Source organism: Dermacentor silvarum, chromosome 4, assembly GCF_013339745.2.
Source record: "Dermacentor silvarum isolate Dsil-2018 chromosome 4, BIME_Dsil_1.4, whole genome shotgun sequence".
In the NCBI taxonomy this organism is placed as follows: domain Eukaryota; kingdom Metazoa; phylum Arthropoda; class Arachnida; order Ixodida; family Ixodidae; genus Dermacentor; species Dermacentor silvarum.
This window is the reverse complement of record NC_051157.2, coordinates 53,145,161-53,167,022: the sequence shown is the minus strand read 5'-3', so window position 1 is coordinate 53,167,022 and position 21,862 is coordinate 53,145,161. Positions and strand designations below refer to the sequence as shown.

The 21,862-nt window shown below is 48.3% G+C and overlaps 1 protein-coding gene across 3 annotated transcripts in view; it reads left to right on the top strand.

Annotated features, from left to right (window-relative positions):
- LOC119450039 (putative polypeptide N-acetylgalactosaminyltransferase 10) overlaps nt 1-4,752 on the top strand; it is a 156,231-nt gene extending 151,479 nt beyond the window's left edge. For all 3 annotated transcript variants that reach the window (XM_037713390.2, XM_037713391.2, XM_049665601.1), the window contains 2 exons: nt 2,673-2,927; nt 3,502-4,752. In XM_037713390.2, coding sequence (XP_037569318.1) covers nt 2,673-2,927; nt 3,502-3,654 — 408 coding nt within the window. In that variant the 3' untranslated portion in view covers nt 3,655-4,752. The remainder of the gene's footprint in view (nt 1-2,672; nt 2,928-3,501) is intronic.
- The last annotated feature ends 17,110 nt before the right edge of the window (nt 4,753-21,862 follow it).

Below are 21,862 nucleotides of genomic sequence, written 5' to 3'. Positions count from 1 at the left end.
TGTTTATTTTTCACTGGTCGATCGGGATCGGGTCGCTCCGCGGCGGATTTTCTTGCTCCGTCGTGGATTCGGCACACCGCTCCAGATCCGCCAGTGGAATTCACTATTATACTACCTTGCGTATCAGTGTACGTGGTGCAGCTACATGCATTGCACGTGCAACATGCTACGCCACAAAGGGCTAAATAAAGGGGTCGTGTGTGTGCGTGTGCGGCTTGCGGGGGGTACCAGCCGGAGTTCGCAAGTCATGTACTTAAAACTGGGATCTTTACTTCCCCCTTTGCCACGGGTCACTATACTGTCGGTATAGCCAACGCTTACAATGTGAGCTCTACTTTACGAGCAGGTCTTCCTTCTTCTTCCTCGTCTTCTTTTTCTTTTTTTACAGCGAAGATGTTAAGGGCTCAGTCTTCGATGGTCGTGTCCGCGTGTGGAAAAGAAATTTTATTGGCCGTATGCTGTATGTGCGAGTGAAAGCGTGCGAGGGACGCGCGCTTTCACGGGGAGCGAGCGCACGGCGGAGAGCAAACGAGACTTCTTCCGTCGCGCGAAAGGCCGTGGGGGGACGGGAGGGAGGGAGGAGAGGCTACGTTTAGCTGCGGCACCAAATGCGTATCTTGCGATCGGGTGCAAGAAGAACTAGCGACTCAATCTCCCACGCGACAGGAGGACAGTGGGAAGGCAGCGCGGGAGGGAGGGGTTGCGGCTTCTGCTCTGCGAGCAGCTTGTACTTTGCGCAGCGCATGGCGGTCGCGCGCACCGTATCTTGAAAGCGATCTGCAACACGGCTCCTACCTTTGTATGCGCTGTGCTTTCGCCGCTCAGTTTTCGTTGAAGCAATAGACCGCATGAACCTTCGCTCGTTGCTGCTGGCGCGCTTGTTCACGCCAGCGTTTTCACAGCGGTCGTGTGCGGTCACACAAACAACGCGCAGAACTGTTGTCGACTGCGGCGGCGTTCTGCCCGCGTTCGCGCCGAACGCGTGCGGCGTTGGTGACGTGTTTATGAAGAACGTGCCAACCTTTGCCGTACACCCTATGGTGGTACCGTAGCGACCATAAGGCCGTGGTCCCCGTGGTCACTAAATAAATGAAACCCACCGGATCATATATATTTCTCATTCTTTAATAGTTTATATAACCAATTACACCATCACATCTTAATAGTCATCATTGGAAATACATAATTGCCACCATAGTACAGTTTCGCTGGTCTTCCATCTCCACCCCAGTGAAATGGCTGAGAGTTTTTTTTTTTTTTTTTCTGTCGTAGGCGTAAATTGCCACTACGCGCTTGCCCATGCATTCTTCTTTTTTGTGCTTCGCGTGCGACAATTTCACGGGACGGAATCACGTGACATTCTCTCGCGTTTCGTCGGTTTCTTTCACGCGTAGTTCGTGCAATCGGGAGGAAATATGTGCGCCTTTGTCGTTGGTAGCGTGCAGTTCATCCGGCTCTCTCTTGTTTGCGGAGGAGTTGCGCTGTCAGGCTTGTGAAGTTCATCTTCCGACGAATTCGAGTATTAGCGACATGATTCGCGTGGCCAGCTTCTGTGCTTAGCGTACACACACACACACACACACACACACACACACACACACACACACACACACACACACACACACACACACACACACACGCACACGCACGCACGCACGCACGCGCACGCACGCGCACGCACGCACATACATACATACATACATACATACATACATACATACCTACATACATACATACATACATACATACATACATACATACATACATACATACATACATACATACATACATACATACATACATAAATACATACATACATACATATGCTGGAATACTGGTGCACGGTAATTCGATTACTTGCCCTGAATTAGCGCTGACAGTCACTCGTTTTCTTTTAATGGCGCCTGATAGTTGGCAGTGACGCCTAGCAGGTACATTAATCAGTGTGGCTGCTTTGCCGTTGGATGCACTCATAGCGTTTTTATGGGACTTGCATCGTTCGGTGGTGAGCCTTTTAACGCAATGACGCTCAGGGCCCCGCGTCGCAAGAAATCCGGTGCCGGCGCCGACCGTCGTTTGGCGAAAAATTATTTCGAACCACAACCATGCAGGCCCTCTGTAGACACTAAATACTTCTTTTACGACTAAAGTTGCTCACACTTTGTCTTACATTCTTTACAAAGTTATTACTGGGAATTTTGAGAATGACAGCCCACAAACAAATTTCATGAAACAAAGCACCGACAGTGCATGCCTTTTATGTTAAATATTCTCAGTCTGCAATATTTATGTTAAATATTCTCAGTCTGCAATATTAAAAGTGCGAAAGAATAACAGAAGATCGGCCCACGCGAGACGCCACGTTTCTACCAGAAAGCGCGCCTTCGTGCGTAGCGTTCACCGCCAGCGTTTCCCGGTAAACATTACGGTTACATAAGCTGCAGTTGCGGAAAGCGTGAGAAGCAGTCAAAGATCTTTGAATTCTATCGCGTTAAAGGCGAAGCTTGAGTGTCCTCCAAATTTTCTGACACACGCTCTCTCTTCGCTGCGAATTGTGTTCACGTATCCCATACGCGAGCCGTCGTAAACTTCGCCTTGGAGAGGCCGGTGTCAGTGAAAGGTATTCCACACAGCTGAACTGTCAACACCTCGCTGCTTCCCTCGGTACGCAGATCCGGCACCAGAAGAGCTCGCTGTGCATCGACACGCAGTTCAAGGGCCAGAACGAGCGATTCACGCTGGAGAAGTGCATCAGCGACCACCGAGACCAGTCTGGCGAGCAGCAGTTCGTGCTCACCTGGCACAAGGACATCCGGCCGCAGAAGCGCAGCGTCTGCTTCGACGTGTCCAGCTCCGAGCCCAGGGCGCCCGTGGTGCTCTGGAGCTGCCACGGCATGCACGGCAACCAGCTGTTCAAGTACGACACGGTGCGTATGATAAGACGAATGACATTATAGGCACTTTTATGGCTGAAGAGCTGCGTTGGCGAGACGGCTTCGGGAACGGGTCGGAAAGTGTGTCGTGTGCTCGCCCGCGGCATTATAATGTCGCGTCGTTGAATCTCACGAGCTCCATGGCTCTTTTACTTTTGTTTTCTCGTTATTATTTCGGATGTCGGCAATATGTTACTCTGGCAATAATAGATGGAGGTAAACACGACGTGGAAGTTGCCACGCTACATTTCGCGAAATTCACTTCTGGTTAACCTCCCTGCCTTTCCTCTCTCGCTTGCTTCGGGAACAATTTGTTTGCACAGAACGTGAGCCGCGTGCCCTTTTAGAAGTTCATTGCACTGAATTTGCGCGAGTTTTCTCGAAGTGCAGGTGTTAGCACATCTGATAGGTCTCTATTTATTTGACCGAGTTATGGCATTTGCGGGTTTAATAGGAAATAAAGAAAGCAGCCTTTGCACCCGCATGCGCTGAGAAAATCTGTTTTCTGCTCAGCCTAGTGGAATCAAGAATCAATAATCGATGTTTTGTTGATGTTGTATTTTTCCAGGCGTCGAAGCAGATTAGCCACCCGATCACGGCCTCCTGCCTCGACTGCGATGCGGAACGGCGCGAGGTGTTCATGAACTCGTGCGACTCGAATTCGGTGTCGCAACGCTGGCTCTTCGAGCACGTGAACGAGACGGCGCTGACCAACTGGTGATCGCCGGAGCGGCACGCACGTCACTATAACAAATAGCTTGCCGCACTTTCTGGAGCCTTTTCTGCGATCCTCGATGGCTGGTGACTCCGTTCACCTGGCTACAGCGACGCTGCTGGACGACTTCCTTGAGCGCATAACCCGTCACCGTTTGATTGAACATCGCTTGTTTGTGTTCCATCTGTCCAGCCACTTCGCACAACACTGCGTCGCAACGCTGTTGTGTCGTGAATGTGAGATATTTAGTCTGGAGACAGATTGAACACGTGCGTGAACGCGTGATGAACTTGGTGTTATATTTACAGGAGTCTCTCAAAGCTCCTTTTGTTCTCTCTTTCTTTTTTTTTCTAAGTGACTTTTAAGTAGAAAGAAACGCAGACTCTCCACATATCTTTCATGCTCGTCTACTAGACACGTGTCTGGGAGACAAGGAAGGCGGTGTTGTCTGTAACTGAACGTCTTAGAGTTCCAGTCGTGTCGCAGTGTCGTGTGACGTCGATCGCTGCACAATGTATAGAAGACCTATAGTGTGTGTAAACAAGACTCGGCGTTTGCTTCAGTTTTTTTTTTTCGGAAGGCAAAGGAGGGCCAGCTCATTCAGTGAAGGCATTCCCTCTGTTGCTGAAGATCGCGACGTCATCGGTGTCACGGAACGAAGACGTCAGGTGGTGGACGGAGGTTGGCCTGGGAGACTGTCAACGATAACATGTGCGATTTCAGCCTAATGTTTGAATTGGCGTCTTGCGACGGTGCATCGATATACCCTCGCGTGCAGGTTATACACATTCCAGTCGCCAGGTGCGCTCAATCCTTTCTTGAACGCTGTTGCGTGGTGGCCAGTACTCGCGCGCCACGTACGGCTTAGGTGCGACCCAAGTGCTCTGCTTTTTCAGACAACATTCTCCGGTGCCCACAAGGACTGCCTGAAGGCCCCACCGAAAGAAATCCCGTGGCATCGATCTATGTGTGTGTATGTGTGTGTGTGACCGTGTGCGATGAAAAAACGTGTGCGTCTTGCAAGACTTCTAGAACTTCTCTATTGACTTGGCGTTGCTTTTTGACCGTATTTTTCTTACAAGCAATATTTGTTTTTCTCGTTGTTCTGAAGCGTCTGTTTTGGTGTTAAGTGCGCTTGGGACCGTGCATAATGAGGCTGCCGAGTCCCGGGCGGGCTGTTTGTAGTAACTGGCGTTTTTTGCTAGAGCAACGAACAGAGGCCAGCAGTATGGCGAAATAAGTTCATCTGACTTCGACCAGAAACTTACGAGTCGTGACATACGAGTGGTTTTCCAAGCCGCGAAAAGAAAAGTTAATCTTTTACATATTGAGCTCTATTCATTTTTGTGTAAAGGCTAGCTTTGTAGTCGTGGCTGCAGATAGGGTCGAACTGATACTACTGTGCTAATTTGCATTTTGCCCAAAACAGGAAGCCTGAAACGCGCAGGCGTTGCAGTCGCCTTGTCAAGCACCATCACTGCGTCAGCTGAATCGGAATTAACAAAGGAGCCAATGCTACAGCCGTGCCATTCCGTTTTATGGCGTCAATCATTTATGACGTCTTTTTTTCTCTCTCCTTTTGAGCGTTCTTGTCCAAAACTGTCGCTGCAGGCAGGTAGGCAAGAGAGCTCGAAGAAGCGCGACAAAAATAAATGCGGTGAAGCAACCATGCGACTAAGCTGACCTCGATGTCCCATAGGGTGGACGGCACTCGTGACAGTTTCGCCCTAAGGGCGAAGCAATGAATGCGATAGCAACACAGCAATGTCATACGAAGTAAGGTGAGCGGCTTTGGTAGCAATATGAATTGTAGTAAACATGAGCTGATTAAGTAAGCAGGTGTGCTGCGGCGTAAGTAGACCGACATGAAGAGAGACTCCATGACCACGAGAAGGCGTGTGTGAAACGGTGGTGTTGATGAGAAGCGCTTCCCGTGGGCAGCGCGTGCGAAGGGACACACCTGTAGCGCTGCACTGCCGATCCGGGCAGCATTGCAAGTGTAGCGTGCGTTGGAAAATGTGGCCCGACTATTACGAACTGAATGAACAAGCGTGGTGTGAGCGCGCACAAACACGAAGAGATCACACTGAATGACAGCAGACAACGACTGTCAAAACGCTGGCAGCAAGCATACGCCGCAGCGGGCGAAGGTACGTGCGGTCTATCGCTTCAACGGAAACTGAGCGGCGAATGCACGGCGCATAAAGGGCAGAGCCGTGTGGAGATAAGAGACGGTGCGAGCGAGCGACGAGCGCGGTTGTTGGCAGAGAAGTGCGCCCCCCCCCCCCCCCCCCCCCCTTGCTCCCTCCGGCGCTGGCTTCCTGCTTCCTTGCTTGCGCGTGGGAGATTGAGTGCGTTCGCTCTCCGTGATAGCGCGCGTCCCCGCACGCTTCCGCTAGGGCATACGGCGCGCGGCGAAGATTTTATCTATAGGGAACCTCACGGCGACGACGACGGCGACGATGACGCCGACGGCAGAAATCCGGTTGAAGTGTCCATATAATTGCTATCGCAATAAAAAAATTCCGTATCCATTCCACCCTGTGAAAGTGAGTGTCCAGCGAAGCTGGTGCGGACGTTTGACGATGTTACACAAGCGACGTACGTGTGCGGGAGTGCAGCATACATCCTCATTCTTCTAGGCCGTCCGTCAAGCGCAAGCGCCTTATTGAACTAAATTAATGTTTAAAAATAAATTGTGTAGGTAAATGCGTGAAGTACGACATTCGCACAAGCCGCAGACATGATAGCTTCGGATTGTTACTAGAATACACGAGAAAACACAAATCTGTTACGCGGAAACTGAAAGACAAAGCACTTTTGTAGCGTTAGCTACACTGGCCTAGCCAAGCCCGTTTCGCGCGGCACATCAAGAGCCGTGCTGCGCATGCGCAAGGATCAGTGATGTCACTCGGCTTGCGCACCGGAGCCACCGGAGTCGGCACCTCTCGCGCACTCCGCCGCCGCCGCGCGCGACTCACCGCCGCCGATCTGCGCATTCCAGAGGAGTGACGTCGTAGCCGTGGTAGACGCACTGGCGCCGGCGCGCGCTCGCTGTGCTTTCGCCGTCTGACACTGCGCTGGAGCCGCTGCGCTTCTGACTGGCGTTTGCCAGTGTGGTATAGCCATGGAGAAGGAGAGCGCAAATGCTGCTCAACAGCGCAGAAGAACGGAGAAGCTTGACTCATCGGATCCCGAAGTAGTTGCCTGGCAATTAGCGGTTGAGCGTAGGAGGAATGAACAGAAGAAGGCTATATACATGTGCCACATAATACGTATACCGCGTGTGTGTCATTGGAGCAGCAGTAAGCATGACAATCAAGCTAATCCTTGAGAATCTAGACAACCAGGAAAGCTAAGAATAATCAGCTGAACCTTTGCTAACGCTACGTATATCCTGGCATAGCCGAGCTAAGCCACTGCAACTTTTTTTCAGCTGCCGTTGGAGGTCTGTCTCAGTAGCAGCGGCAGCTAGGGGGCGATACCGTTAGCACAACAGATCCTCATTCTTGTAGGCCCTCAGCCTAGCGCGAGTGCATTATTGAACTAATTGAATTGCTCAAAGTAAAATTCGTAAAGTGCGACTTACACACGACCTACAGACATGACAGCATCGGTTCGAATATACGAGAAAACATAATTATGTTACGCGGAAGCTCAAACACAAACCAACTTTCCAGCTGCCGTGTTTTGGGTGAGCACGCCACGAAAAATCCCGACCAACTAGAGACTAACAGCTTCGCCGTAAACGCCAGCTGACCCACATGGAAGTCCGCTGAGTGAAATTCGCCATCTAGACGCCGTATTGTCATTATTTTTTCCTTTTTATTTTCTCCCGGTCAAGTGAAGCAAGCTTCAGGCGCGCTATAGAAAACGGGATGCGCCTAAAGCAATGCAAGGGTTGATAAGTGAGGTAACTTCCCCTAAAAGCAGCCGGATAAGTACGTCATCACTCACAGTACTCGACTGAGTAGCAGAAGCAACATCCGGATTTTGTGTCTGGAGCTTCAACCCGCGCGGGACTTTGTTTGTCCATTCGTGTGCATCTCCTTCGTGCCATTTCTAGTTTCCTCCTCGCCCACCAAGTGACAGATTTGGCTGTTTTTACGAAAAAGATAATTTGCCTGAAGCTTACGTGGCGTGCTCTCAGCTCTGTTAGCTTGTTTAATAAGGCTCACGCGCTTCGAGCCGTTACATCACGCAGGAAGGCAGATAGCCCGTGCAATAAAAAAAAAAAAAAAAAAAATAGCAGTGCTACGCATTACCCGTGTAACTTCATTGAAATGTGCACTTACCATCTTCGCTCTTGATGTGACGGCTCAAAGCATAAGGTATGTTCATCCTATGAAGCATCCGCATCCGTATTTCGTCTCTGCTACATCGGCGGAGTGTTTTCTCGGATGTGGAGAAATCGACATTTCAGAAAGTCATTCGACCAGGACGCTGCTCGCGCATATTCCTTTTTTGGTGCCCGAGGAATTCCGTGCCTAGGCGGCAATACAATAGCCCAAAGTGGCTGCAGTTCTCCATTACTCTCCTCGCTCACTTCATTTTTCTCTCTTTCTTTATTTACCTCGTGTTTAGTTTTATCCTCGTCGCATGTGTCTTCGCATTACTTCAGCCCTGTCTGCGAAGTCGGTTTACTTACGTTCTCTTTAGAACGAGAAAATTACACTATTGGTTTCGTTGGGAGGGTCTAACTCCTTTCTTTGGGATGCCAGATGTGTTGGGATGGCACTACGAAGAGCATGCCAAGTCTTTGTTTCCGTTTGTTTCCAAACAGTGACGTTTTTACCCACTACGGGAGATTGGCCAAAAAGCAGAAGGTTGTCCATGTGTGTGCGTGTGGGTGTCTTGAATTATATTATAACTAAAATCACAGTTATAATAATATAGTGTGAGTGAGAGAAAACAAAAAATGCAGAAATGAGAAACTAACATAAATTTCGATATAAAAGTTTTAATATTACGAAATAAAACGAGAGAACAGACAGACAGACAACTAACTTTATTTGATCCTGAGGAGCTACTGTCAGGACCCCGTAAAGAAAGGCCGTTGTAACCGCTGACCGCGCCCAGTAGAGGAGAGAACGCCGTAGCTATCGATATAATTTGGACATACTCCATCTCGACCGAACCATTCTTCCGTGTTGGTTTAGACCTTCTCGGTCCTTTTCCTGAGTCAAGATCCGGCAACAAGTGGGTCGCCGTTGCTATCGATTATGCGACCAGGTATGCAATCACTCGAGCGCTCCCCACCAGCACTGCTACTGACGTTGCCGATTTTGTGCTCCACGATGTTATTCTACACCATGGCGCCCCTAGCCAATTGCTCACAGATCGAGGCCGTGCATTTTTATCCCGAGTAATCGACGATCTTTTGCGCTCCTCCTCAACGCAGCACAAGTTGACCACCGCCTACCATCCTCAAACCTATGGCCTCGCCGTGCGCCTAAATCGCACCCTCACGGACATGCTCTCAATCTATGTTTCCTCCGACCACCGTGACTAGGTAGTTGTTTGGGGTACCGAACATCGTAATAAATTGGAATGCAGGCGTCCCTGGTGGCTCAAGCCTAGCGAAGGCGCCCCTAGAAAGAGAATGGCTGGCGAAGTTAGTAAGAGCCCTAGTAGAAATTGTAAAAGATTTCTTTGTCTTGAACATTGGGGCAGGATTGAAAGAAATCCTCGATAGATAGACGCACTTCAGAAGTAACGCAGAGAGACACAGCCAGACTTCTCGACGTCAGGAATGCAGCACACGGGGGCTGAGTCATCTTTCTCGGCATCAGGTGCCAATAGAGAAAAAAATCTAACAGATTTAATTTTTTCCTTTATTTCTTTTTAACAATTTTTGTTACCTTATGTGCACTAAGTATTGCTCGGAGCAGCCCATTGTACTTGTGGCACAACCAGTGATAAAATCCCAGCGTATATTTATGTCAGCTGGGACGCTCTAGACCATTTCGCTTTCTTCAGCATCCCACGGATCGCAACGTCTCTCTGCGCGTAATATTGCAGTTGTTCGTGTAGCACTGACAGCTTGCGAAATACATGCGATACATGCAGGAGTGCGGTTGTTAAAAGGAACATAAATTTGTATTACAGCGAAGCGGTTAGCCTCTAGTTGGTCGGAATTTTTCGTGTCCGCGTGCGCGGCTCTCGCTCAAACAAATATGTGGGCCGATCCCGGAGACAGTGCAAAGAAGCTGGAAGCGCACAGTGTGCTGCTTCAAGATGCATCACATGACGTCTTCAGGTGGTATCATCGCTTGACGGAGACGTCATCGCGTGACGTAACGTTTGACGTGTTGATGCCATCGGATTACGTAATCAGGCGATATCGTCACGTGACGATGCCCTTATTCTGGTATATTCGAATTACAGTTCGAAGCTATCATGTGTGCAGCTTGTGTGTAAGTGGTACTTTACGAATTCTCCGACGCAATTTGCTTTGAAAAATTGAATTAGCTCAATAAGGCACTTGCGCTTGGCGGAGGGCCTAGGAGAATGAAGATGTATGCTGCATCTCTGCACACGTGCGTACAGCCGCTCTCGTAATATTTCGGAGCATGGAAAATGAGAATAAGTTAAATTTTCTCGCGACTTCGCCAAGAGTGTGAAATGTATGTCAGGAATGGGATGATTGTAGGGAGAAGTATCTTTCGGCTGAAGGACCTGTTCGTATAGGCTGCGATCAAATTTAGATTTTATTCGTATCCAGTGTTCCCAAAAAACTTTTGAGGGAGGGGGTGCGTCGATTGTCGGGTTGGTGCTTGTCTAACGTCGGAAACAGCTTTGCTGTACATCCACGTTCACAGGTTGGAATGGAGGCGGATTGTTTTGTTCCTTTTTTTTTCTTTTTTTTCACTGCGATAGCAATTCTGCGGATGCTCGAGCAGAATTCTCTCCGTCGCCGTGCTGTACAGCTATCGACAGCGCACGCGCGGCTCGTCGCGTGCGGGTCTCCAGAGGAGCAGAGTGCGTTTGGCTGTAACAACGACCAAGGGATGCGGACGCACCGTCGCGCTCCGTTCAATCGGCTCGGCGTTGGAGCCAAAGCGGCGTTCCTCCTCCCGCTGCTGGCTTGAGCGTTGAACGCACGCAGACTGTCGTTCTTACCACTGTTTCTGAGCGTAACGGAAAGCAAACCTCAAGCTAACATTACTGGCCGCTATCAAACGCCGACGCTTTTCCGTCGACCGCATCTGGTGCATCATCGATCTACGTCGCCTGCAACTCCACTCGCGTAGGTCTTCGTCAGGCCAGCGTTGTGAGACGCCTGGTAGCTGCCACGGTGTTGTTCCTTCTGCCCAGCAGCAGTTTTCTTGCGTGCTGCATTGCGCCAAAATGTCGCGTCCGCGTGGGGTCAGAACACCGTCCCGAGGAGTTCTAGCGAAACACTGAACCTTGCTTTCGCTGTCAATGCTTTGCCCTTCGGACGAAACTGCCGAAAGCTTTTCTCGCACTGTCATTCTCCAGGTTTCTCTTTAAAGTTGTTTCTGTTTCTGTTGTTTCCTTCTTCTACATCTTTTCTTTTATATCTTTGCTTTTGGCAATGATTTCAGTTTAGTGAGTTCTTTAGTAGCATCTTCTCCCAGTTAATAGAAGTAACAAGTACTTCGCTACGACTGCCGTGAAGGCGGCAAGCTGGCAATGTAGACTCGGCTGCTGTTTCTCGGCGCGTGGCTAAGAAGGGCTGCTTTTTTGGTGCATTCCTTTAATTTCAACGTGACATTTGTGTTTCTTAACGGCCAATTGGCGCTGCCGCCGCATATAGGGACCGAGGCTGCGCCGTGCTGGAAATCATTACGCTCAGCCGCGCTTCCAATCAGTCCCTCTTTTTTGTACGTTTGAACGGGCGATACGTACGTACGTGCGCGGCGATTTATTTTGGGAAGATGTTCGCTGCGGCAAGCTTAATGCGCATGCGTGCTGTGGCTATAATGGGGAAATGGTGGCCGAAAGTGGAGGGAGAAAGTTTGTCGCCGAGCGACGTGGCACAAAGAATACCGTCGTATAGATAGAGCCTCCGTTCCTTTCAATTTTCACCCTCTGGGCTTTTCGGCTCGTTCGCGTAGTTTTTTCTCGTCTGGATGGTTGGTCATTGGGAGCTGAAATTCCTTCGTTCCGATTTTAGGGAACACATTCACGTTCTCTGCACACGGCTGCTTTATTCTGCTAATGACGAGGCAGCGTAATGCCGACGTAGACGGCTGCAAGAAAAAACTAAAACAAATTTGAAGTTACAAAAAGAAAACCCCGAGGAGCTGAAAAAACAAACGCATTTGATAGGGTCTTTTTTGTCTACTGAAATTATTGGGAAAACGCGCTCATACTTTCTTCGGCGTCGTTAACGTAATTTTGGCCATCAGTAAACCTAGGAGCGCTCTATACGAGGTGCCATTCACAGCTCAACGACGTCGAATGAAGTTCTGCATTTAATTGCGAATAGTATAAAAGACGATGAACAGATGAGAATAAATTCTGTTGTTCAGTTTTCAGATGTAGGAGGCGGAAGTAAAACGGGTGCTTGGTAACAGATGCCGGTAACTTGGCGCATAGCTAATTACGCTGTTGTAGGAGGGAGCGTGAGGGAGTGACCGTATAAAAGTGAATAAATAGAAAGTCTGTCACCTGAAGCATTGGAGGTTTAACAGAAAAATACCAGAGACTACTATAATAGACTGTGTAATTGGGAAAATAGGGAAAAAATATCACCAACCCTTCCCCTGTCCAGAAAATGGGGGTAAGCGAAGCTTGTGCGTGTATCTGACCTTCGTCAGGGTAACGTAAAGTTCACGCCATGTCACGGTATCTCTCTCTCTCTCTCTCTATTTGTCTCTCTCTTTCTTTCTAACTTTTTTTATCTCTTCCTCTCTTTCTTCCTCTTTTTCTCTCATCCTTTCTTCTTGTCCCTGGTATGTGCGTCCCTGGTATGTGCGTCCCTGGTATGAGCTTGGACCCTTTCTGCACTATCGCCAGGATCGGCCCACTTTTCAGCGTGACACCACCGCCACCACCACCACCGCCAAAACTTGTGAGCCTATACAGCTTCGCTTAAAAAGAGAACTTTCCGCGGCCACCCTTTTAAAGTGTTAGCTTTTCGTACTTCCCTAGTTTTCTTGTTGTCGGCGTTGTGCGCAGACCTCCTCTCTCATCTCTCAGACCTATTCAACTCTCATTGGTGGAAGCACCCGCGATAACGCCTGCGTTTCCGTGAATGAGAGAGCAGAGCTTGGTCACGTGACACAAAGCTCACCATTCAAACGCCATTCTGAATATGGTCACCCACGCCGCTTCGTCTGCTTGGCGTCTAGTTGGTGTTTGCTCGTCACCGTCATCGCGTGCCGTACAAGATCGGAGTAGCAAAATAATTAGGCAGTGAACAATTAGGCTTTTAAAGCGTACCATATCGTCATCGCAACAGCAGCGCTAAGGCTGTGGCGTCATCTGCTAAGTTAAAATCAAACCACTTTTAGACTCGGCATCGTCTGTGTAAGCCTAACAGCGAGAAAATAAGAGCTGATATCAATAACATCGACAAAACATACCTAGTGTCCTCCCTCAGCATGAGATGAGACTACGTGGTGGCTCATTTCACCAGTTATTTCTTGCTGTCATGGTGAAGTTTAAGTAACAAGCGTGAATTCGGATAGAACCGGGTGCATGCGAGGGAGCATGCGAGACGACACGTAGCCATTGGTATAATATACAACATCAAAAAAAGAAGCACAATCAGTAGCTATGGGTTTCTGCTGCTGAGCACGATGCCGGGGGTATGATTCCCAGCCGTATTCCAATGGTTGTGCAATGAAATGACGCTCGTATATCATGCTTTAGGAGCACGTTAAAGTGCACCACGTGGTGAAAATTAAAATCCAGAGAGATAAAAAAAAAAAAAAAAACTACGTGCCTCCAAAAGCCTGCATGTTGCTTTGGGACTGTACAGTCAACACACACACGCGCGCGCGCACACACACACACCCACACACACACACACACACACACACACACACACACACACACCACACACACACCACACACACACACACACACACACACACACACACACACGCACACACGCACACGCACACGCACACGCACACGCACACGCACACGCACGCACGCACGCACGCACGCACGCACGCACGCACGCACGCACGCACGCACGCACGCACGCACACACATGTGGTGTGTATAATAGCAGAACTGTCGCTGGGAAGGGAGATTAAAGAATATATGGCAGAAGGGACGTGGATGCCTCCTTCGCTCTAAGCGCAATTAATTACGGGTGCCGAGTTTGTTTTATTCTTGCTTCCGGAAGTGCGACAAAAAGGGGTAAAACCTGCGCTGAGGAGATTTATGACACTACCGGTAGGCGAACAAAAAGGTGAAAAAAGTACTCGGTTAGAGACCCTCTAGCCTAGCATCGCAGCCGCAGAAACCTGCAAGAAAGTGTGTGCGTGTCTTCGTGGTAAGGCACCGTGGAGGAGTGAGAAAGTGGATGCCAAAGACGGAGTTTATACACTGAAGGCAATATCCTCTTATGTTCCTCCTGTTTCTTTCCTCGCTTCTTTTACTCAATACACAGGGAAATATAGAAAAGAAATCATTAGGAATGCCTCTGGTTGCGTAGTGGCCACCCTCTCGTTCCATTCTGCTCCGTGTCACGACCAAAATCATTAGCGCTCACAGAGAACCGTTGCCGCAACCGCAACTTGTGCGGTGACCGTGCTCTCGCCGTTTGCGGTAGACCCACAGTAGACGTTGACCGCCGCCTTGATCTCGGTGGCTTTCCGTGCCGGTAGCGGTGACAGCTGGTGCCAGCACGGTGTCGTCCTTACACGCAACGTCGCGGGAGAGAAATTCTCACTCTCTCTTTCTCCGTGCATGTGCGTCTCGACGTGTGCTTTTGTGGGAAAGGGCCGTTCATTAATGAGTGCTTAGGATATTTGCCCGGTCATACGCGCAGCATGCTTCTCGAGATGACATTATTATGGATGCATGAAGCGACTCCCTCATACACAATGCAGTCGAAGACAGCAAACACATGTAGCAAACACAAGCATACACGCCAAGAAGCATTTAGAGCGTCTTTTTCCGGCCAGTGTCCCGAAGTGTAAAATTCACAAAACTTCTTGACTCGAATTAATAAAAAGCTTCTTACGCCAGAATTGTTCGCAAGAAAGAATTCCAGCCAATCCGGATGCAAGCCATATCATTATCTAAAGCGGCCGGCCCATTGAATGGCAAACAGCACTTACGAACGAAAAGCTTTGTAAATCTGGCCCCTTCTTCGTAAAAACTCTTTGACTTGGGCCAGCCGCCTTCTATTTACGATACTATGTATAAGCCAATTTAGTGAATACGGAATGAGTATTTATAATGAAAAAAAATTCCATTTTACGTACGGCAAACCAGTTCCGTAAGAACACGGGCCAGCCATTCATGATAGAAAACATATTGGCCGTACAGTGGCAAGCTATTTTTATGAACGCGAAGAGTTCGGAGCACGAGTGTGTCTCGGGTGCATTGTTGCCGTATGCTTCTAAGAAGGTGCACCAGTTGACCTGACCCAAATAATTACGAAATGTTGGAGCAGTGAATAACCACAAAGAGGAGAAAGTAAGGAGAGAGAGAGAGAGAGAGAGGAAAGGCCGGGAGGTTAACCAGACTGCGAAGTTTCGGTTTGCTACCCTGCACTATCTTGCCTAACCTACGTTAACATAACCTAACCTAACCTAACCTAACCTAACCTAACCTAACCTAACTTAAACCAAAATTGTTATGCAGCGAGCCTAGTGGAGCCGAGTTGCAGTCTCGGAGCGTCGCTTCAAGTGAGCTACGGTGATACGGTGAGCAAGACGAATGTGTACAACTTTTTTCAATGCGAATCTTTCTTTGCGAACCCTTCCAGAATTTGCTGACCAGACTTTTCGGGAATGTTGCTGCTGTCCTGCCTCTTTCTCTCGCGTCGTACTTCTCTCGGCATACAGCTCTCCTCACCGTTCTTCCCTCAACAGAGATCAAACATCGCCTCTGTCCCCGTGGCATCGCGGCGTCGAGATCTCGCACTGTGCGTTTGCGTGAACTGCTTTCTGCATTTTGGCAAAGCTTGTGAACGATGTAGTCCATAAAGGTAAACATTACACGAAGGTAAAGTTGCGACGTGAGTGATGCATAAACATCGCATGGGATTACACGATATGGAGGAGGACAATAAAAACAACCGTGCGCGTCACATTTAGTTTTGTAACGTATAATTAATCGCTTCTCGAAGGGTTTTTCTTTTCGCATAGATTCGAACATGTGGTTTGGATCTGAATAATTTTTGTTTCTTGCCGAAGTGAAGGAGATCGCACTTCACATCGCCATAGGTAACAACCCGCGAAACCCAGCTTGTAAAATGTGTAGGCGTGGCGAGGTGATCGCGCATCTGCGCCGGCATTCCCAGTAGTTTTCTTGCGTAAGCGCCGCCGCGGCTGGACATCACTACGGCCTTCGTCACTTTATGACGCATATTATCAATGACGGTCACCCCCGAAAGGCGGCGAAGTAGCAAACGGTCTTACGCACAAAAGTTTTTTTTTTTTTCAAATACCGGCCTTGAGCAGGGATTGTCCATCCTGTTGCGTTGGAAGAAATGCGCCGTTTCCTGCACTCAACAACTTGAGCAGCCACCTGCTGTTAGCAATAGTCAGGTTTAAATAGGAGGAGCAATGCTCTTCTTGCTAAACAGTATGGGATGGCGCGACGGTCTATGATGCTTGCTTATTTGCACCGACTGATCCGTCTTCTGTTTACAACACCTACTTAAACGCGGCACGAAATCGCCGCTCCGCATAATTTACAATATATATATATATATATATATATATATATATATATTGTATTGCGCTGCACCTTTACGATTCTTTCTTGAACCGTGTGTAGGAAAGAAGATTGGCTGAAACTTTGCTGACAATAAAGTCTGGTATACTTTTAAGAAATCGACTTGCCTTTTTAAGTTTCATCCATTGGTGGTAAGTTCTTTCGCTCGGAATGTAACTTCTCTATATTCTCCACATCTTCGCAATATATATTTACACTTTTCTGCCAAGACCGAATGAACTAGCGCTGACGATCATGAAGGCGAGCGCAAACCGCCTGCACAGTGGTCCTGGTGGAACAGCTCTGATCCGGTGTGATCGGTGAGCAAAGGGCGCGACAACCGCGGTCGGCCAAGACTCTCCGGTGGGTCGCGAACTGAGGGGGAGGGCGGTGTCGAAGACGGCATTTCTGCGTCGCCTTGTGCATCACTACTGCTGCTGCTCGGTGCACGACGCGTCGTCACTGCGCCCAGTGCAGCAGTCGTCGTAGGAACCCGGGGTCTGAGTGCGCTCATTACGGCGAATGGTCGACGGGGCGCCGTTCTCTTCACTCTGGCGTCCACTTATTGCCGTCGATTCCGGCCCCGTGTCGTCGCGTCGTCCGCCAGCTTGCCTGCTTATATATATATATAATATCATGGCAGACTCTCGCGATGACAGATGTGCTGATTCCGGAGCGGCTTATACCGGAGGGCGTCCGCTATCCTAATGGCGACATCGGGCTGCGCCGATATGTAAGGGCGATGGAACCCTTCGGCTGGGAGCCCCTTTTTCTACCGCATGTACAGGCTGGCTTATTATTTTTTTTTTGTGTCTTACCTTTATTACTTGTTGGCTTCGTGAAATCACGGCGTCCGTGTATAGCGTATTCTTTTCGTAGCAGATGCGTAGAAAGCTGGGAAAGATAAAAATGTCGTTGTTGGGTAGTTCTCTTGACATCTATTTGAGGGGCGGTGAGCAGGAGAGGGTGTGCTGTACTAGATGTACAGAATCTTGCCTTTTCATGGCACCGAATGGTCCCATGTTCTTAACCTTTAGTTTTCAAGAATACAAAGAATACAGCGATCTGAATCATCATTGTCGTGGTGCGATTATGAAACAAATAGAAAATGAAAGCAAGGAAAGTATAATGGAAATTACGCTTTATTTAAGTCAAACTTCAGATTTACTTATATATGAGGGGTAAACTGCCAAAAAATAAAAAAAAAGATTTAAAATTATACTTGAAGAACAATGGAAACGAGATATATAAAAAAGAACGACAAATTACCTGGGCGGGGTTTGACCCAACATTGTCCGCATGACGCCTGCAGCGCTCTGCCAATGGAGCTGTCTCCGCGTGCATTTTCTCGGGTATTTATGCATTTGTGCTTATGGATCGCAGTTACCAAGTATTAAGCGATCTCATGAAACGCAAAGTACGAAATGAGCGAGAAGAATGAGGGGAAGGGACTGCTAAATATCGAGCGCCTAATTTTCCTTAGTTGTTCTGCACTTTCCTTGGCTCTTATTTATTAATTCGCACAGGCCCAGCAATAAAGTAAGACAAAAATAATTAAGTAAATAAATAAATAAATAAATAAATAAATAAATAAATAAATAAATAAATAAATAAATAAATAAATAAATAAATAAATAAAAATGTCGCAGTTTCACCCGAACGGCGAAGCATCAATTGCGATGCATCAAACTCGGACGCGTGAGCAGTGTGTGCACAAACGCGACGATGTGCTCCCACTGCTGCGAACGTGGCAGCACCAACAGCTGCAACGCCACCTTTCTGAAGTGCCCTAACTGTTTCAGACCCCATGATGCGTTTTACAAGGAATGTCCCATATTCAAAAAAGAAACGGCCATATTGAATCAGATGGTGAGCGACCACTCGTCTAACCGAGAAGCTTCCGGGGTTTTATAAAACGATGCCGACGACGCTCCCGTCGCCAACTATCAAAAGAACCTCCACAGTTTGTATTATGCTCATGTCACGTCCGTCATCGCCACCTTCTTTGCCACCCAGGCCAAGAAGACTTGACTCCAAGGACAAGGATGCCAAGGACAATAATGCTAATGGCAAAGAAGCTGCCGAGAGCGTGGCTTATGATTCTTGGCTTGCACTCTCTGGGCGCCATTCATCTTCCGATTTGCAAGGTACAGCGACGGCATGGAACTGCCTATCAGCTCCCGAGAAACTTCCAGAGAATACCGGCAGGTCGTCCTCATGCTGCAGACACTGATTGGTGCTCTTCGCATGCTTTTTGCTAAGCTGCGGACATCGCCAGCTAAAACCGTCTGTCAAGTACTGGATGCCATGCGTCCGCTGTTTACTTATCTTCAGTAGACACGAAGGCCTTCGGTAAACGAAGATACTTGAACCATGACTGCGCGATTTACTTGAGTGGAAAGCGACTAGAACACTCCTGAAAAATCTCAAGTCGACAAGCCTCTGCGACCTTATATATAGACTTGCTGCTTATCTTCACATGTGCGCGCAACTAGTGCTCTTTCTCTCTCCCCTTTCTCTCTCACTCTTCATCCTTATATCTCCTATCTCCCAGTGCAGAGTAGCAATGCAGACGTGCGTCTGGTTAATATCCCTGCGTTTCCTCTCTTATCTTTCTCTATTTTTGTACATTATTTGGCAAGGCATATAGAAAACTAAAATACAGAGCATCTTCATTCTCGACTTAAGTCACGTGGTTGTAACGTTATCGTTCTAGTTTGCATTGCGGATGTCTACAAAAGGCTACGAAGCTTCTACATATGCATGCTCACGCTTCGTAGCGTACTTTGCTCAGGACTTAAGACGGCGGCTAAACATTCCACAAAGTTATCCCTCACGGGCTGCCATCTCTGCGTTTCACGGTCTGTCCTTGCATGTGCCATTTGACGGGCGACTTCACAAAACGCGTACACGGAAGCTGTAGCGGCGTTTCGTGAAGCATTACTGACTTTTCTTTGACAAGAAACAGAAAGAAAAAAAAAAGATAAAAAGACGGGGTCGTTATTTATTGCAGGGCTATAGGAAACGGTTCGAGTTGGATGAGTGACCTTAGGGCATCATTAGCTGTCACGGTGGCAGGGAGTAGTTCCGCTTCGTTTACCGGCGGCAAGGGGGAGAGATGGACGGTACGAGGGGGAGGGTATAAAGATGCAGCCTTTTACTTGTTGTGGCGGGGCTTGTGCGAAAGCGATTGTGACTTAGTTGCGCGGGCCTGGAGTAAATTTAGTTTGTTTTCTCCTTCTCTCGAAATATTCGATTAGCTAAAGAACGGCATACATCAACCTGTACGTAACCCTCCGTGGTTGCTTAGTGGCTATGGTGTTCGGCTGCTAAGCATGAGGTCGCGGGATCAAATCCCGGGCATGGCGGCCGCATTTCGATGGGTCCAAATGCGAAACACCCGTGTACTTAGATTTAGGTGCACGTTAAAGAACCACAGCGGTCGAAATTATTCCGGAGTCCCTCACTACGGCGTGCATCATAATCAGATCGTGGTTTTGGCACGTAATAACCCCGTAATTTTGGAACCTCTACGCAGCGTAGAAGGGGAGTCTGTACCAAGAACTGTTGGTTGACTTGGCCATGTTTCTGGCACACAGTTGCAAATAATAAGGATGGAAAATAATTAAGAAGAGCGGAACGAAGCGTAATAATAGGAAGGGACACACACACACACACACACACTCTCTCTCTCTCTCTCTTGAACACACACATGAATACACACATGAACAGACACGCGAATGTAAATACCATTACACAGCATGATTAAGGGCGTCCATCACGAAAGGGAAAAGAGCTTGCGTGTCACGCGACGCATCGGTGGCGCTCCCCCTCAGCCGGTGAACAATGCACTACAGCGGTTGTACAAGGCCCTCCTTAAGGTAGCCCACGCAGTTGTCAAGCTTTCAACGATAAAATATTGTTTCTCAAGTTGTCGCGTATATTGTAGGCGTCTCAAATTGAAGTTAGCTTATCGAACACTCCCCTAACCACCTAAAATAGACCTGGAAAGCAGCGCTGGGGAGAATAAACATGGAGTCAACGAGAAAGGGGAGCGTGCAGGTTCTAGCGAAATGTACCACTAATTATTTATTCGGAGGAGTCGGCCTAAATGAGTGCTTTTATGATCCGCCGCATGCCTACCAGTAATCGCTCTTCCCCATGAGGAACCTCGCTACACTTCTCAGCCGCACATACGTATACTATACCCCGTATACGGTGTTGGACACAATGCTGGCGCCATAGTTTGTGCGTGTTTCGTTGGCGTGCATCTCCGTGCAAACAAAGGCCGGCAAATGGAATGCGCGTGCGTGCTCTAATGGATCCTTCCTCTATTCACCGCATTGCTCTAGCTGGGCAGCTCTCAAGCAAACACTTACAGGTGCAAATGCACTCGAGTTCGTTTATAGGAAGGGTCTTCGCTTAGGCTCGGCCCCGGGCCTGAGTCTTGCTAGCTAAGCTCTCAGGTTACACGTTCCTGGTTGTAGCGCGGGCTGTAAACGAGGGCGATGGAAGGAGCAGTCGTCCGTGGTTCATTGCAGGGCGTTTAGCTAAATCATGCGTAATAACGTCGTGGACGCGGAGTGCTTCGCGACAAGGGTGCTGCAATCTGCTTAGCCTCTTCAGAGAATGCATAGCAAAAAAAGAAAAAGAAAAACGTTGGTGGCAGAGATAGAAGCTAGTTTTCTGCTGAGAGCTATCCTGAGCTAACTCCTCTCGGTCATTTTGTAGCGGCAGACCGTCGTTGTGCGGATGCAATACTGATTGAAACGACAGATTTAAGCACGCGTCATCCGATTGTTCGTGTGAAAAGTGACCCACAGCTTATGCGAAAGCTGCAGGACTGTATTAACTAAACTTATAAGAACGGCCTTCCCAAGACGTCATCGAAGTGGACATCTGATTATCGGTCACAGCGATCACTCGCGCCCATGAGTTGCGGGTGCTCGAACGCCATTTAGTGAGCAAACGCTATCTCGTAAGAGATGTATTGTGATAACAGGCACTTTTTTATTGAAATAAAGATAAACAGATGTGTTGCTCTCGCCGCGTGATCGCGACGGCTACCCCTTCTCACTTTGTTAATCATATAGAATGAAAAATAATTAAAAATAAAAAATTATTTCATTAGGTAATGCTTAAATAAAACAGAACAACATGTAATAACTAAAAACAGTAACAGTCTCTATCGAAAAGGTCTCGTTGAAGCAAAGTCTGGGCCTATCTGGGGTACACAGCTTTCAGATGGACGAATGAGACGAAATTAGACAAGAGACAGTAGAGTCAATATTCGTCAAAAATGCCAGCATCTTCAGATAAGCGCTCAAGTGCTTTCATTGCT